General features: G+C 34.7%; 1 protein-coding gene across 1 annotated transcript; it reads left to right on the top strand.

Moving 5' to 3' along the window:
* The first annotated feature begins 388 nt into the window (after positions 1–388).
* LOC137810740 (uncharacterized) lies at positions 389–13,910 on the top strand. The gene is made up of 9 exons (XM_068612156.1): positions 389–796; positions 1,509–4,454; positions 4,544–4,624; positions 8,649–8,801; positions 8,948–9,111; positions 9,387–9,534; positions 9,618–9,740; positions 10,109–10,196; positions 13,528–13,910. The coding sequence occupies exons 2-9, from the start codon at positions 1,677–1,679 to the stop codon at positions 13,719–13,721; spliced, it is 3,729 nt and encodes a 1,242-aa protein (XP_068468257.1). The 5' UTR covers positions 389–796; positions 1,509–1,676; the 3' UTR covers positions 13,722–13,910.
* Positions 13,911–16,432: the final 2,522 nt, after the last annotated feature.

The raw sequence follows: 16,432 nt of genomic DNA on the forward strand, positions 1-16,432 counted from the left end.
TAAGATATAAATAAAACAAAAATAGAATGAATATAATGTACTATTTGAATGGATGATAATAATAATAAACAAATAAATTTTTCTTTATTGTAAAATAAAATAAATCATATTAAAAATATTTAATGTTAACTATTTTACCTTTAAACCAGCATAAATTAATTAACAATTTTTTTTATACTCATCTTACAATTTTTAATATTATTATTTTAATATTTTTTACACCATTTAATTATAAATTTATTTTTATTATATATATCTTTATTCAAACTTTCACATTTTTGAGTTGTGAAATTATAATTTTTTCTTACTTTATTATTTTTGTAAGATTATTTAATATTTAATTATTTTCGATAGCTTAAAAAAGATAAAGAGAAAGCATTCTCATTTTGTTCCATTTCATCATCACAAACAAATTTCCTTCCAAGTTGCGAGGCCACACGTGCTGCTGCTGATGGCATAACAGTAGTAACCACGAACATGCAAGGGTACTTTTGTAACTCCACAAAATGTCCGAAACTATGTACAACTGCGGTGCAGAGAAATTTTTAGAGAGGGAATTTTCTGTTTTCTAGAGAGAGAAAGAGAAAGCGCAGTCATTTTCCGGGAAAAAGGGTCGAAGCAGAAGCAACCTCTGAAGAGATAGAGTAATGGGCGAAAGCGTGAGAAACCTGAACTGGGTTCTTTTCATTTTCCCCTGAAACCTCTGTTTCTGCTTCAAATTCCCTACTTTTTATTTTCAATCTTTCCCCTTTTCAACTTCAGCAAACACAAGCACGGGTTTTTCCCTTTTCATCAGGTACCTAGGTCAATTTTCATGTTCTGTTATCAGTTTTTGCCGTGTTTAGTTTTGATGGTAGAAGATTAGATTAAGGGAAGTAGGTTGATCGTGTGTCTGTGTGGTGTGTTAAAATCATCAAAATATGTTGTTATGGTAATGAAATTCATTACATAAAAATGAGATGGGCTAAATTGACTGCTGAGGTTATAAGTTTCCGGACTATGTTGTGAGTGCAATTTATTTAGAACTTAGTGAACTTAAACAGCAAATTTGCACTTGTCATCTTGCATACTGTGACAATGATGTAGTGTCATACTAGTCATTCCCAAATGAAGATTGGATATCAAATGTGTTGTGTTTGGGTGTGTGTGTGTGAGAGAGAGAGGGAGAATTTGATGTTCGTTTTATGGCCACACATGAGAGACATAATGGTCCTTTAGCCATGGAAAGGAAGCTAGAATTTTCCACCAAATAACGTTGTTCGACTGCCCAAATTCTTTGTTCTGTCTCAAAATTGTAGTTGTTTATGTTTATTTATAAATTAGTAAGTACATCATAGCAAATTTTTAATGTTATCTTTTGGCCAATTATCCAGGTTATCAATATGTAACTTGGAATTTATAGTTGATCATAGAGGTGTAATTCTTTTGTTTCCATCTGTAGTGATTATATTGTTGCAATTTAATTTGTTTCTTAAACTACCTACCTTGATTCCATTGTGTTCACACAGGGCCACTGCTGTACAATTAAGTTGTGTTTCATTGGTGCAAGGGAGTTGGTCTTATCTTGGAAGTTTCAATTCGTCACATATTTATTTGGTGTCCAAGTATACTAGAAGTTTAGAACTTTTATTTGGTTTCTTAATGAGGTATTCTCTTAAGAAGTTAAAAACAATGTCATGATGGAACAGCCTAGATTCTACAAACACCTTCAATGCAATACCATGGAACCTAGAAATGAGGAGTTCCAGCCTGGATCTCAATCAATAATTCAGGACCATGTGGATGGCATGCATTCTATTAGACGACCATCTGACTATAGCACATCAGATGTTAAACCCGTACTTAATTATTCAATACAGACGGGTGAGGAATTTGCTTTTGAATTCATGCGAGATAGGGTGAATCTCAGGAAGCCCATGTTTTCAAATGTTAGTGATTCCTCTTCCAATTATGCAACTGGTAGCATGGAACTGAAAGGCATCAGCCATGCAGCTTCTGAAAGTGGATCAGACATTTCTATGCTATCCAAAGCTGAGAAAGGTCCAACAGAGTTTAACAGACAGGGTACATCATCACACGGAGACAGAAGCAATTATGGGTCAATTCGATCGATACCAAGAGTTTCATTGAATCAGGAGAATAGTCGATTTGTTTGTGGTTATGGCTCTTCTGTTGGTTCTGACAGCTCATCAATGATGAAGTGTCTTTGTAGCTTTGGTGGCAGAATATTGCCACGACCAAGTGATGGGAAGCTAAGGTATGTTGGAGGTCAAACTCGTATTCTTCGTCTAAGAAAGGACATATCTTGGCAGGAGCTTATGCAAAAAGCATTGTTAATCTATAATCTGGTTCATGTACTAAAATATCAACTTCCCGGGGAAGATCTTGATGCATTGGTATCAGTATCATCTGATGAGGATTTGCAGAATATGATGGAGGAATGTAATCTTCTAGAAGATAGAGAGCGCTCAAAAAAGCTTAGGCTGTTTTTGTTCTCAATGAGTGATTTGGAAGATGCTCAATTTTCTCTCAGCAGCATTAGTGATGACTCTGAGGTCCAATATGTTGTTGCTGTTAATGGCATGGACTTTGGATCAATAAACAGCTCAACCCCACTTGGTGTCAGTTTTTCAGCAGATGATCTGCATGAATTGGAAAGGCAAACCTCACATAGAGAGACTAACAGAGCTGCTGTAGAATCTATCAGGGCCAGCGATGCTCCCTTGACTAACAAATCTGATCCTTCGTTGACTATTCATTCTTCACAAGCAGTTCTACCAAATGCCTCAAATTCTTATGAAGTTGATCAACTATCTTATGGTGACCAAATGGCTCAATTTGGGGAATATAGTCATCAATATTTTGTTCACCATGGCCTTAATTCCACTCATAGCCCTGTTGGAGAGACTCCTATTCCTGTGGCTCCTTCTCTACCTAACAATCAACAAGGGGTTCAGAATGAAGACCATCTATCTATTGGATCACAAATTCAAAATTCTCAGTTATCTGCAATGCATGTGAAAAAGATAAGTGATAATTTAATTAAGCGAGAAAGTGACTCTGAAAAAGTTTTATCCTCAGAAACCACATCTCCAGCTCCCTTACAAACCTATGATAGTGGCTTAAAAAGTAATTTTCCTGAAGCATCGGTAGTAGTTACCATGCCTGAGGGACATCTACCTTCATTGCCTTCAACAAAAAAGGTGCAGCACAAGGATTATGATGAGTTCTCTTCTACTTCTAGCAGTGCATTTGTTCCTGCTTATGTTGATTCCCATGCCAATGCAATTGATTTGAGTTGTCTTCATCCTCCACCACTTCCTGAAAGAGTTTATTATTCAGAAAGAACTCCAAGGGAGCAAGTCGAGTTGCTGAATCGTTCCTCAAAGTCAGATGACACACATAGTTCTCAAATTCATGTCTCAGATTTACTTTCTGATGTCAACCCAGAGGACCCAGTAACAGAATCTGGGGACAACTTGCATCCAACTGATGAGTTGGGTAATGCAGAAAAGCCCTTGAATGCAGATGGCCATACCACTGACAATGGGTTTTCCAAAAATCAAATGAGCAAACCGTTGCCTGATACAAACAGTCTGATTAAGTCAAAACTATCTGAGCACTCAGACTCTGAGTTGAAGCCAGTGTTGTCAAGCAATGAAGGAACTAAAGATGTTGAAACTGATAATTATCATAAAGGTAGCCAAACCAAGCCTTTGCTTGACGAAACTGAAACCAAGACCAAAACCAAAGATGGTAAATCAGATCTTACTGCTTTGCATCATGTTTCCTCTGCTAAGCGTCTTGATGATCTAGCATCCAATCTGCCAGAGATTGATTGGGGTGAAGCCTCAGGGAAGGAATCTAGTGATGGTCGTATGGTACAAGAACTACCTGTATCTGTGACTGGGAACATAACCAAAGATGTTTATCAAGATTTCCCCCAAAGTGTTGTTTCCAAACAATCTCAAGGGGACATTCTTATTGACATTGATGATCGATTCCCCCGAGAATTGCTTTCAGTGTTTTCTAAAGCAATACATGGAGAAGATCCCTCCAGTCTGCACCCACTGTCCGGAGATGGAGTAGGCTTAAGCATAAATATGGAAAATCATGAGCCCAAAAGATGGTCATATTTTCACAAATTAGCGCAAGGGCTTGATAATGTCTCTCTTATTGATCAAGATCATCTTGGTTTTTCACCCGGGATAGGAAAAGCAGAAGATAATAGAACTCATCATGTTATGCCGCTAACAACTGATGGAGATCCCCTACATCATGAAGATTCCCATCTCAATTTTAATGAAGAAAATCCCCAGGACTTACATACAAGGATGGAAACTGAAACTACCATTCTGAAGTCTAATTATAATCAATCCCAACTTAAGGATAATGAGAGTATGCAGTTTGATGCTATGATGGAAAATTTAAGAATGCAAGGGTCAGAGTTTGAGGTACTATTTCAATTTTTCATTTTATTTATTTTTGTGTAAGGTTGTATAGATCTGTAATCCAATAATTAAAGATCTTTGCTTCAATTTAGGACAAATTTGATGTGAAAAATAACAACCTACCTCCACCCCTTGATCCTTCTTTCGGAGAGATTGACATTAGTACTGTGCAGGTAAAACCATCTTCTTATATACTTTTTCTCTTACCTGGAACATGTTTTGAATAGTTTTGGGCAAACCGAAGGCTCTGTTTGCCTTCTCAATAAGCCTTTCACTTGCTGGGAAGCTAGTTACTGATTATTTGACATGTGTAAATGGATTACTAGTGTATGTATTAGCATGCACGAATAACTATAATTATTAGAGTAAGCTTGAGTATGTTCTATTCTATTAGATATGGGTACGAGTATTGCATATGATACAATTCACAAATATGAGAGTTTTCTAAATATGGTTACAACAGTATAATGTGTGTACCCGTAAGGTTGTATCTTTGTTGATCACATATGCTTAAATAAGCAATGTTTGGGTATTGTATGACATATTGCAGGCTTGATTCTTAATTACTTATTTAATTATCATTGTTAAGTTGGATTCTTCAGATTTCAGAAGTGTATAGGTAGTAATAGTTGATTGGATCTGGATCCATACAATCTAGACTTATACACATCACTCATGTTAATCTAATTTACATCTATCTTTTTCATTTAAAGCATACTGCTGATGTACAGTCTGTCATAACAGCAATTGGATCATTCAAAATATCTTCCAAGTCTCACCAAGGTTTTAAAAAATGTTTAATACTCTGCAGACCTTAGCTTTCTATTCTCTTAGTGGATCAATAATAGGTTGAATGAGGCATGTTACCCATAAAAAAGAAAAGGATCGAGATTGGGATATATCTTATTATTTCTGGAAAGGATTTAGCTTTAAGTGAGTGGGGAGAAATCAGGGTCTGTTGAATACCCTGTGTACTATTGTAATTCATCTTTGACTCTTTTACAAGATTTGTACTAGAGAATAATACCCAAGTATTCTTCATCTATTTTCTCTGTCTTATTTTTTGTCCTTATCTAGTTCTATTGATAGAATGGTATTATAACAGTGAGAAAGAATGGGTTTTTATTGGGTAAAACTAGCGAGAAGCCTGCTAGAGCCAATACACTACTCTAGATATTTCAAGAGGTCTGGATCCACTTTTTTTTTGATCGGCAATAGGTCTGGATCCACTTTACCTTCTTATTTACTAGAAGTCCATTAACTGTTTATAATTATCCCTATGTACAGGAAGATGCTGGTCTACAAACATAAGCCCGCCCTTGAGGGGCATAATCTAATGCAGGTCATGTCCCATTCTCACTAACACAAACCCCTGTATTTCTTTGTCCAATTAACCTAATTATCTAACTAATGGGTATCTATCATCGATCAATTGGTAAAAGAGCTATTGGAGATTGATTTCACCATCCCTTCCCATGTATTTCCTCTTCTTCAAGCCAACAAGTTCAATTACATACATAATTCATGAAATTTATTTTAACATGATTCCTCGCTTAAAAAAACCTAGATTACTGTGTGCACCCGATTCCTCTATGAAAATATTAAGCAAACAACACTAAGGACAAGGACTTACTGCGAACTTGATAGTTCCTACCACATTCCTAGTTGTAAGCTATACCATGATCTTTACCTAGATCCTAATTTATGAAAGGGTTTTCCAACCATAACTAAAATTATGAAGTTGTGATTTGGTTAGCTAGAGCAAACAAGCATTAAGAATAAAATAAAAACAATTAACTGAATAACCAAATGATGTTGGAAAAGAGAAGATAAATTATACAGTCTGGTAGCTTGATAAATTATCAGAAGCCCAATCAGCATCATGCACAGGAGTAACAGATAAAGGTCTGCAAAACAGCAGCTTGTTGCATGTGAAGACCATGAGAGAGAGTGCCCTTTAAGATACCTAAGAATTCTCTTGACAGCCACCGAGTGAGAGTCTTGGGATTTACAATGAATTGGCAGACTCTGTTAACTGCAAAACTAATTGCAGGTCTTGTATCAGTAGTGTAGTGCTAATCACCAACTACAAATCTGTAAAGAGTTGGATCCTGAAAAAAATCACCACCACTTTTAGACAATTTGCATGTGGAGGTCATAGGATATGAAATAGAATGAGAATCAGCCATATTAGTCATGTGTAGGAGATCTCTAATGTACTTGCTCTGAGTCATTAAAAAAGGGATTTGTCTGGTAGGTGTTTGATCTCAGTACCCAAAAAACAGTCCAAATGGCCCAGCTGCTTCAGAGAAAAGGTTAAGACGCTGTTCAGTAATCTGCTGAATGAGTTGGGGTGAGCTGCCAGTGATGATAATATCATCCACATAGATGAGATTATAAACAGTGAGCTTGAGTCTTGTACATGAACAAAGACTGATCATATTGACTAGGTTGAAATCCAAACTGAATAAAGGTAAGTTTTAGTCTAACCACTGCCTAGGTGCTTGTTTTAGGCCAAAAGGGGCTTTGTTGAGTTTTCGAACGAGATATTTCTCTTCAACTTCAAATTGGGTGCTGCACCACATAAACTATTTAATCCAAGAAGCCATTAAGAAAAGAATTATCCACATATAACTGAAACAATTCCCAATTACTGGTGAGGACAAGAGTGGTGATGAGTCTGATAGTAGTAGGTTTAACAACAGGAGAAAATGTCTCATGAAAATCAAAGCCACAGGCTTGATGAAACCCTTTAGCCACTACTATCAGCAAATGATATTCAGTTTTCCTCTCAAAGTCTCACTAAGGATATCTCTCCCTCTCAATATTTCACCCTTTAGCCATTACTATCAAAGCCACGGGCTTTTTATTGGCGATAAAAAAAAACTCAGCCTTTTATTGTGAAACCCTGCAGCCTAGAATTATGAAATCCAGACTTTACCTGGTTTACATGGAATGATTATTAACAGTTCTGGGAAAGAAAATCAGCAGATTCTGAAGACTCAAAAGGGGATAAGGAGATAGACTCTGTCTGTGACATAGGGCTGCCTTGGACATTATGGTCATCAATTTCAAAAGAGGGAACAGACTGGTGTGAGGGTGTAGCAGCAAGTATAGAAGAGGAGACAAAAGTTTGAGGTGAGTTGGAGAGAACAAAGAAGGATTAGAACACTGGTGAGACAAATCTGGATTAAGGGTGAATGAAATATTGAGAGGGAGATATATCCTTAGTGAGACTTTGCTGGATAAGACTAAGACAGGCAGAGTGGGATTGACTCGCTTTGATGCCAACTTGAGATAAATAAAAAAGGAGACAATATTCTTTTGAGAGCTTAATTTTGCCTCTCTTAGCTTATATATTAACTGTAGATTGTTCTCTGATACAATGAGGAGAGGAAAGGGTAAATCAAGTAAAGGCATTTCTAGGATCCTAGGTAGAGATAGGTACAGCACAAAACAACTTTTTAGTAAAGCTTATTAAGGCAAGCTAGGGCTGATTGCAATCTAGGAAGCTTTCAAGCAAGATGGCTAAGGTTTTAGCCTGGTAGCAGAGCCTCGAGGGTGAGCAATCTAATACCAACCCAGAACATGAGGAAAAGTGAATATCATTTTCTGATAATTTAAAGAGCTAAAGGATCACTATTTATACAACTTTGATCTTAAATGCTATGCTAGAATTATGGACATCAAAATCAGACTTTATTACCTCAAACAAGGAACCTTGACCAATGAATCCTAATGAATGAATAAATCTAATTAAATCTGTATAGTAATAAAAAGTGCACAGGTTACATGTTATAGCACTGGGCATCTGCTGCATCATTCTTGTCGCCATTACACTATACTTCTTCCTCTTGTGGGCTAATTGTAGTTTGACATTTTTGGCACATAATTGTGTAAAACATTTAGCTTCTCTAATATGTATTCTCAATGTCTTTATAGATAAGTTAATAAACTTCTTGTTCATGATCTGCTGTTTTAGAATTTTTCTTTCTCTCTTTTGACGTTGTAAAGTTTATGCTTATCTGGTCATTTAGCTGTTACATGTGTTTGTATGTGTGTGTGTGTGTGTGTGTGAGTATATATTATAAATTCAAATTTTTTGAATGCATGCATACATTCATGCTGTAGTGCGGACCTGAAAATATTTAGTTCATTACTTCAATTATTTCTTTGTTTTTTTATGCAAATTGGTAGGTCATTAAGAATGAAGATCTTGAAGAGCTGCGAGAACTAGGTTCTGGTACCTTTGGGACCGTGTATCATGGAAAATGGAGAGGAACAGATGTTGCTATTAAAAGAATAAAGAAGAGCTGCTTCACGGGTCGGTCATCTGAACAAGAGAGATTGGTAACTTTTTATTTAGTGGATGTAGTATAGGATGCAATATATTTTTCATTAAAATAAAATAAGAGAGATTATTTTTGTCATGATTGTTTCAATATCCTTAATCATGATATATTTTGAGCTGAGATGATATTTGCTTCTTTTCTCAGACTGTAGAGTTTTGGCGGGAAGCTGACATTCTTTCCAAGCTTCATCATCCAAATGTGGTTGCATTTTATGGTGTGGTACAGCACGGACCAGGTGGTACAATGGCCACTGTGGCAGAATATATGGTGGATGGTTCTCTTAGGCATGTATTACTTCGCAAGGATAGGTAATGCTTTTGAAATTAGATTTTGCATCTCTATTATAGTGCATTAGATTAAGGCTTACTTCTGTCTCAAATTTGTTGAAAAGAGAGCTGTCATTGCAATTTATATCTTGGATGGAGTGCATGGATATTTATTAGGAAAACTTCATGATTTGGTATAGTTGTGTGTGATCGACTCTAAGTTTTATTGTGTCAGCAAGAGCATTTGAGTGTTGAATTTTATGTCCATTTTTTTTTATGATTTTGGTTCAAGATTCTTACAAGGATTTTGTATTTAGGTATCTTGATCGTCGCAAGAGGCTGATAATTGCAATGGATGCAGCTTTTGGAATGGAATATTTGCACTCAAAAAACATTGTGCATTTTGACTTAAAATGTGACAATTTGCTTGTAAACTTGAAAGATCCTTTACGTCCAATATGCAAGGTATGTAGACTGGGTCTGGTATTATTTTTCTATCAGCTTGAAAGATCACATTTTTGTGTTGACTGAGAAATTTTCTTACCCAGGTTGGTGATTTTGGCTTATCAAAAATTAAGCGAAATACTTTGGTTACTGGTGGTGTGCGTGGGACATTACCTTGGATGGCACCAGAGCTTCTGAATGGCAGCAGCAATAAGGTCTCAGAAAAGGTAATATTTCAACTTATCTCTATAAAATGTTTTTCTGCAATCACATGACTCAATTGTAATTTAACTAAGGTAATGAGGTCTTCTATTGATTTTTTTTTTTCTAGATGTAGAAATTTCTTTCATCTCACATGACAATAAAACTCTTTACCAGTTCACAATACTCTGGTTTTCAGGAAGTTCCTGTTGAATTAGTTTTATTTTACCATTTTAAATTTTGAGCATTCAAATTCTCCTACTTCATTCTCTTACTACCTTCGAAGATCTTTTGTTCATATGGGATATTTGTAATTTACATCTCAATAGTATCTTGGAAGGAAATCGCTGAAATTCATTTTAGTTTGTTACCCTTGTCTCCCTTCTCTCTGCAGGTTGATGTGTTCTCCTTTGGCATAGTATTGTGGGAAATTCTTACTGGTGAGGAGCCATATGCCAATATGCACTATGGTGCAATTATAGGTAATCTTATGCTCTTCTTTTTATCTCTACTAGTCTTTTTGTGTCTTCTTGAAATCGACACTTTGTATTACTTGAATAAATAAGATAGAGGAAACACCTGTATTCAATCTACATTGTTGTGCTTTTGGTTGATGTATATATAGGTTAGAAAAAGAGGCAAGACACTTATCTTAAACTGTAACCCTAAAGTTGGGTACCTACAAAAGAAATAATAATAGAACATTACATTTCAACTCTCCCCCTCAAGTTGGAGTATATATCATATGCACCAAGCTTGGAACACAAACTAAATTCTAGGTCCTCTTAGAGTTTAAGTTTGAATGGGGTAACATGTTACAAACCCACCACTCAACGGCCAAAAGAAAATAGGAAGAAATGAAATAAACACTTATATATATGTATTATTTGTCAATGAAAGAATGAATACAAAAGGATAACAAACCCCATTGCCTAGAGCTAAGCTCCTCTAGAACAACCCAAACAGTTCCTCTCCTTTTACCGAAAATCCCCCCTCTCTAACTGACCCCAAAATATAATACAAATTGGATCCCCAAAACAAAATATTCTTCTCTCTCCTCTAACTGCTCTACCCAAAAGTCATGCCACCTCAACCATCGTATTCTTCTTTCTCACAAATACTTTTCCCCACCATGTATTGCTCCCTTCATGGGCTAGTGGCTCACAAAGCCCATTTGTTCTCCGGGCCTCGTCACAACACTTTGTTTCTTACTTTTCCAAGATATAGGGTTCCCTCCAAGGAATACACAATATCTCCCCTGGAAATGGGACAACCAACCCAATTTGCATCACGAGATGAATAACTCCTCTAGTTGAGTCTTGCACTTGTAATGGTAGGAGTAGTCGAAAACAATGAAGCAGAACCTATTGAAGCCATCTTAGAGATGATGAACAATGACTGGCTGAGAGAAGAGTAACCCTAAAACTGAGATAGAGAACATGTCCCAACACCAAAGTACATTGGAACGGTGAAATGAGGTCTTAAATGGAGATAGAAGAGGCTAACAAGTCAAATGGAAGAGTCTCCCTGTGGTTCTGACGGTGTGAAGGCAGTGCATGGACGATATGCATTAGAAATTGGATTTGCGTAGATTGGCGCTTGGATGATCATCGAGATGCACCTAACCCTGATTTCTCCCAATGGAACTAAGCCATACGGTGGTGGATGGAGGTTGATAGTGGCGATGTCAACAACCAATGTGGTGATGTCAACTACTGATGTTGGAAAAGAAAATGAAGAAGACAGAGCGGGGTTTTACTCTCTTCGATACTGTTGGAGATCCTACATCGACAGTTTTATAGGGTTGAGTTAGGCTTAAAGTCCACTTCATAATATGGTATCAGAGCCATTTAAAGCCTATCTTAGCGAGTGTTTGTTGGGCCTATCGTGTCACTCTCGGCGTGAGGGGTGTGTTGGAGATCCCACATCGACTAGAGATTGAGACAATTCATTGTATATAAGTGGGTGCAAACCTCACCTCATGAGCCGGTTTTATGGGGTTGAGTTAGACTTAAAGTCCACTTCATAATAGATACCAACTTGAATAAATAAGATGGGGAAAATCTCAGGGTATTCAATCCACATTCTTGTGCTTTTGATTTATAGGTTCCATTAAGAGGCAAGGCACTTACCTTAGACCCTGGGTACATATAAAAGAAATAATGATAATGAAATAATATTACATTGCAATAGTATTCAAGTAACAAACATTAGATAATAGTAGAATAGAGCAACATTATCAAAATTGTGATCTTGCATAGGATCCAGTAAAAGCAGGGTCAAGTTGTAGAATATCCTTAATAGTAGAATATCAATAGGGATCTGAAGATCCCATTGAAATCACATCAACCATGCAGAAGATGTACCTTGTTACTTCACATCGGACCAATATTAGTAGGAATGGTTGGGAAATCAAACATGTTGTAAATAAAGCATTGAAAACTTTCTATATTTTGTTACTTTTAATGCATCTATTTCTTTATTTAATAATTTCTTTTAGTGCTTAGAGAGCTATTGTGAAGAGGCTATAAGAGGTATATGAAACTCTTTGTTAAGACCAATGTTGTCAAGATCGCGAGTTTACTTGCATATTTGCATGAGTCAGCGAGTTTGGAGGATCAGAGTGAGGCACCGCGTGGCTTGGTGGATCAAAGGATCGGCAGGGGTTGTTGATTATGGATCATGACTTGTGTGCAGCCATTTTTGGTCTTGTATGGTGGCAGGCACGTGCTCCGGTGAGGCTGTGAGGTGGTGGAAAATGAATCAATTAGATGGGATGTTGTGCCCGTTGAAGGAGGTGTTGTCCAAAACTAAAACCCAAATTTCAGAAAACCTAATTCAAACATTTGGGCCTTACTTGGCCCATTTTTAATATGTTGTGCACAAGACATACCATGTGCCCATGTATCTTCTCTTGCATAGAAGGAAATTAGTCTGCTTTTGTGGACTGCCTTTGCTAGGCCTCAAAACTTGGAACTCACTTCAATGTTGGCGAAGTAACTAGACAATGATGGATATTAACAATTCTTTATTAAAAAAACCAAATACATATATTTTCAGTGTAATGGGTCAAGTTTTTAGAAATAGTGGACCTTCTTTTTCATGTCTGTATCATACCTTCAGCAGTTTTCTTTATTGTTCTGGAAATGGATGAAGTTTTTATAAGAAATTGATAGACTAATGCTATTTAATTATAGCTTATTTTGCATTCCTCAGTTTCTGATAAAAAAAATCTTTTGGAAAGAGCGATTGGATTAGCTTTTTATATTCCTTACAGCTTTTAATCAAAATCTTTGGATATAACTATTTGAAAAAAAGTAAAATATAAAGTGATTCTGTCCAAAAAAAAATTATCAACACCAAATATGCTGCGACACATTCAAAATTTGTGTCTACCTTAGAATGGTTGTAGATTTTATTTTACTGTTGACCTGTGCTTGGTTTGGTTTTAGCTATCTGTCTAGACTATCTGTATGGTTCAGATTTTGGTAGAATTAAATTTGGAAAAAAATGATGTTGAAAGAATTGCTGTTTACAAGAATTGGTTTCTGTTTGACTGGTAAAGTAGAATCACTTTTGGATGGTACATAAACTTTTGGTTCCTTACTAAAATCTATTCTGCTTCTTAAAACATGTCCTAATTCAGCATCATAAAACTAACTTGTAAGATGAAATTTTATTCAGTTATATACTCTAATAATTTGACTATATTTATAGTCTAGATCTTTAACACACCCCTTAGAGCCTATGGAAAAATTTATTCAAAAAGGATCTTTGTGCAGAACCGATCACTAATTTGTGTCTCCCTTACAGGTGGGATTGTAAATAACACATTAAGGCCAACCATCCCAAGTAACTGTGATCCTGAATGGAGAACACTAATGGAACAGTGTTGGGCTCCCAATCCTGCAGTCAGACCATCTTTCACAGAAATCGCCAGTCGTTTGCGCATAATGTCTGCAGCAGCAAGCCAAACCAAAACACAGGGCCATAAAACTTCTAAATGAGTCATACATTGTAAAGTTGGCATTCATACTGTCATTTAATGGTGATCCAAGGAAGTAACTTATACAGGGGTGGTTCTATATACTGTAGTTTTTTTTCTTCTTACTATAATAATCCTATACTACACTATGATGCAAAGTTGTATACCAATGTTTCAACATAAGTGCAAAATTTGTCATTTAGTTTCTGTATATTGTACAATGTTTTTCTTGTTCCTTGGTTTTCCAATCTTGTAACTGCTATCAATGATTTTATTATAGATAATTGCTATTACTTGTCTAGAGGGCAGTGTTAATGATGTGCTAGACATCTCAAAAGGGAAGCAGCCTCATTCAAATATACTTTTGATTTTCATTTCTCACAATCTTGAAATTTTTTTTGTATCCTGTGTTTGGTTTTTGAATTCTGCACATCATTATAAGTCTCTTTTTTCTATTCTTTGCTTAACCATAAATATGAATAGTAACTTCATATATCTGTCATCTGTCATTTCTAATAATATTCAGTTCTTTAATGATTATTAGATAAAAACCTAATGTCAAGTTAAAAATGATTTTTATTAAGAATTTATATTAAATTATAAGCACAGTCATTTTTTCTAAAAGGATTGTAGTTTTTTAATATATTTATTTTGAATTGTACGAATACTTGTATTTATCAAAAATGCTAAAAATGGGAAATTTGATCAAAACATATTATCCTTTTAAATTTATTATTTTATCAGTACCAAAATTTACACTTTCACCATTAATTCCAACAAGTTTTGTTTTCATCACCACCCACACCTCTAGAGTAATGGGTATGCTTGCATAGAGATATCACTTCACTAATTTTATATACTATTTTGCTTCTATTGTTCCTTAAGACTTTCTTTCTTTAACTGACACCCATACTTCTTAAAATATTAAAAATATCTTTTATGTTATTGATGATTTATTTATTTATTTTGGAATGGATGATTTGGAAAAACTCTGGATTATAGAATCCGAAAAGTATAATAATTTGATGCTAATTTTCGATATCAAATTGAGAGTCGAATTTCAAATTTCTTCCCTTCTAAGGATATTTAAAATACTAATATCTTGCTTATTTGAAATTTCCTTAACAAAAATCAAATTTAATTTTTTTTTTATCCAAACAACTTATTTTACTTTAAAGAATTCTAAACTTTTCAAATAAATAAATTACCCTTCTGAATTACTACAACAAATTTTAAATTTAAATTTCTTTTAATCTTTTTATCCAAACAACTTATTTTACTTTAAAAATTTCTATTCTTTTAAAATAAATAAATTACCCTCACAAGGTTACATGACTTTTGGTAGCCTTTGACAACATCTCTATTCTAAGGAATGATTTAAAAGATCTCCAACAACCTAAAGATGTCAAACCCTAGTTAAAAATAAGGCAATGTTTCTTACACCCAACATTTTTAAGCTACACCCAACACAATTTTAAAATTTCATCTTCTATTTTAGAAATGAAAATCTGAAATTCAAATTAATACATTCTGAAGAAGTAGATCTATTGTTCTGAAAATAAAAATCCAGAAAAGAAAAATCAAAAACCTAGTCTGAATAAGAAAATTCGTAATAAAAAAATAATACATTAAAAATATTTTCGTCTTTTTCTTTAGAATTGGGTGCAGATCACTGCCCTTCGATAGGGAAAATGTCATTTGAATGCAATTGGACATTCTCCATTAAACACAATGTTCACAATGTTGATGGTAACATAAAGACAAATGTTCCTACACCCGATCATTTTTAACCTGCACTCAACATATTTTTTTAATTTCCAAAAATATCCTTAATTTCGGAAATAAAAATTCGGAATTGAAAATAATATATTCTGGAAAAATAAATCTGGAAGTGGTTATTGAGTTTCGGAAATAAAAATTCAGAAAAAAAATTAAAATTCTATTTCGGACAAAAAAATCCAGAATTGAAAATAATACATTCTGAAAAAAAAAATCTGGAAAAGAGATTATTCTGTTTCGGAAATGAAAATCCAGAAACAAAAATGAAAAACTCATTCCAGATAAAAAAATCCGTAGTATAAAATTTCGTTATGGATAAAAAAATCTGGAACATATATTTCGGAAATTTTTTTTAAGGACAATTTCGTCTTTTCCGCTAGAATCGGGTGCAGTGATATGGTGCAGGAAGCAATTGCCTAACATAAATTAAAATAAAACCCGATTAGTGACAAATAAAGGTGCACAATCATATAATCATATAGTATGGATTACAAAAAGCATTTGTAGCAATGACCAAACTAAATTCAGTTTGTGTCATTCTATCATTTATTCCAAAACTTAGAGTGATTGTTGTACCAACTACACATAAAGGATATGAAATTGAAAGAGGAAGTCTAAGTTCTTTCAAGACTTTAATCACCAACACCTTAAACATGGTGTGTAAGCTTAAAAAAAATCTCTTTAATGCCTCAAGCAACCCCAACTTGATAAACTAAATTGATGATCTAATGAAAATCAATTAATCTTAATTATGACATACTATGTTGTGAAACACTCCTTGAAGAAGAAAGTAATTTATTTATTGATGATATTGTCATCACAAAGATTATTATAATCAAATTGAGGTTGGTGATATTACTATTTCAAATTTTGGTAGTGTTATCTTATTTACTTAAATAATTAATTGTATTTGTTATCAAGTTTTAATATATATACATTAAAAATCATTAAATA

The sequence above is a fragment of the Phaseolus vulgaris genome, chromosome 11 (genome assembly GCF_000499845.2).
Source record: "Phaseolus vulgaris cultivar G19833 chromosome 11, P. vulgaris v2.0, whole genome shotgun sequence".
NCBI lineage: Eukaryota > Viridiplantae > Streptophyta > Magnoliopsida > Fabales > Fabaceae > Phaseolus > Phaseolus vulgaris.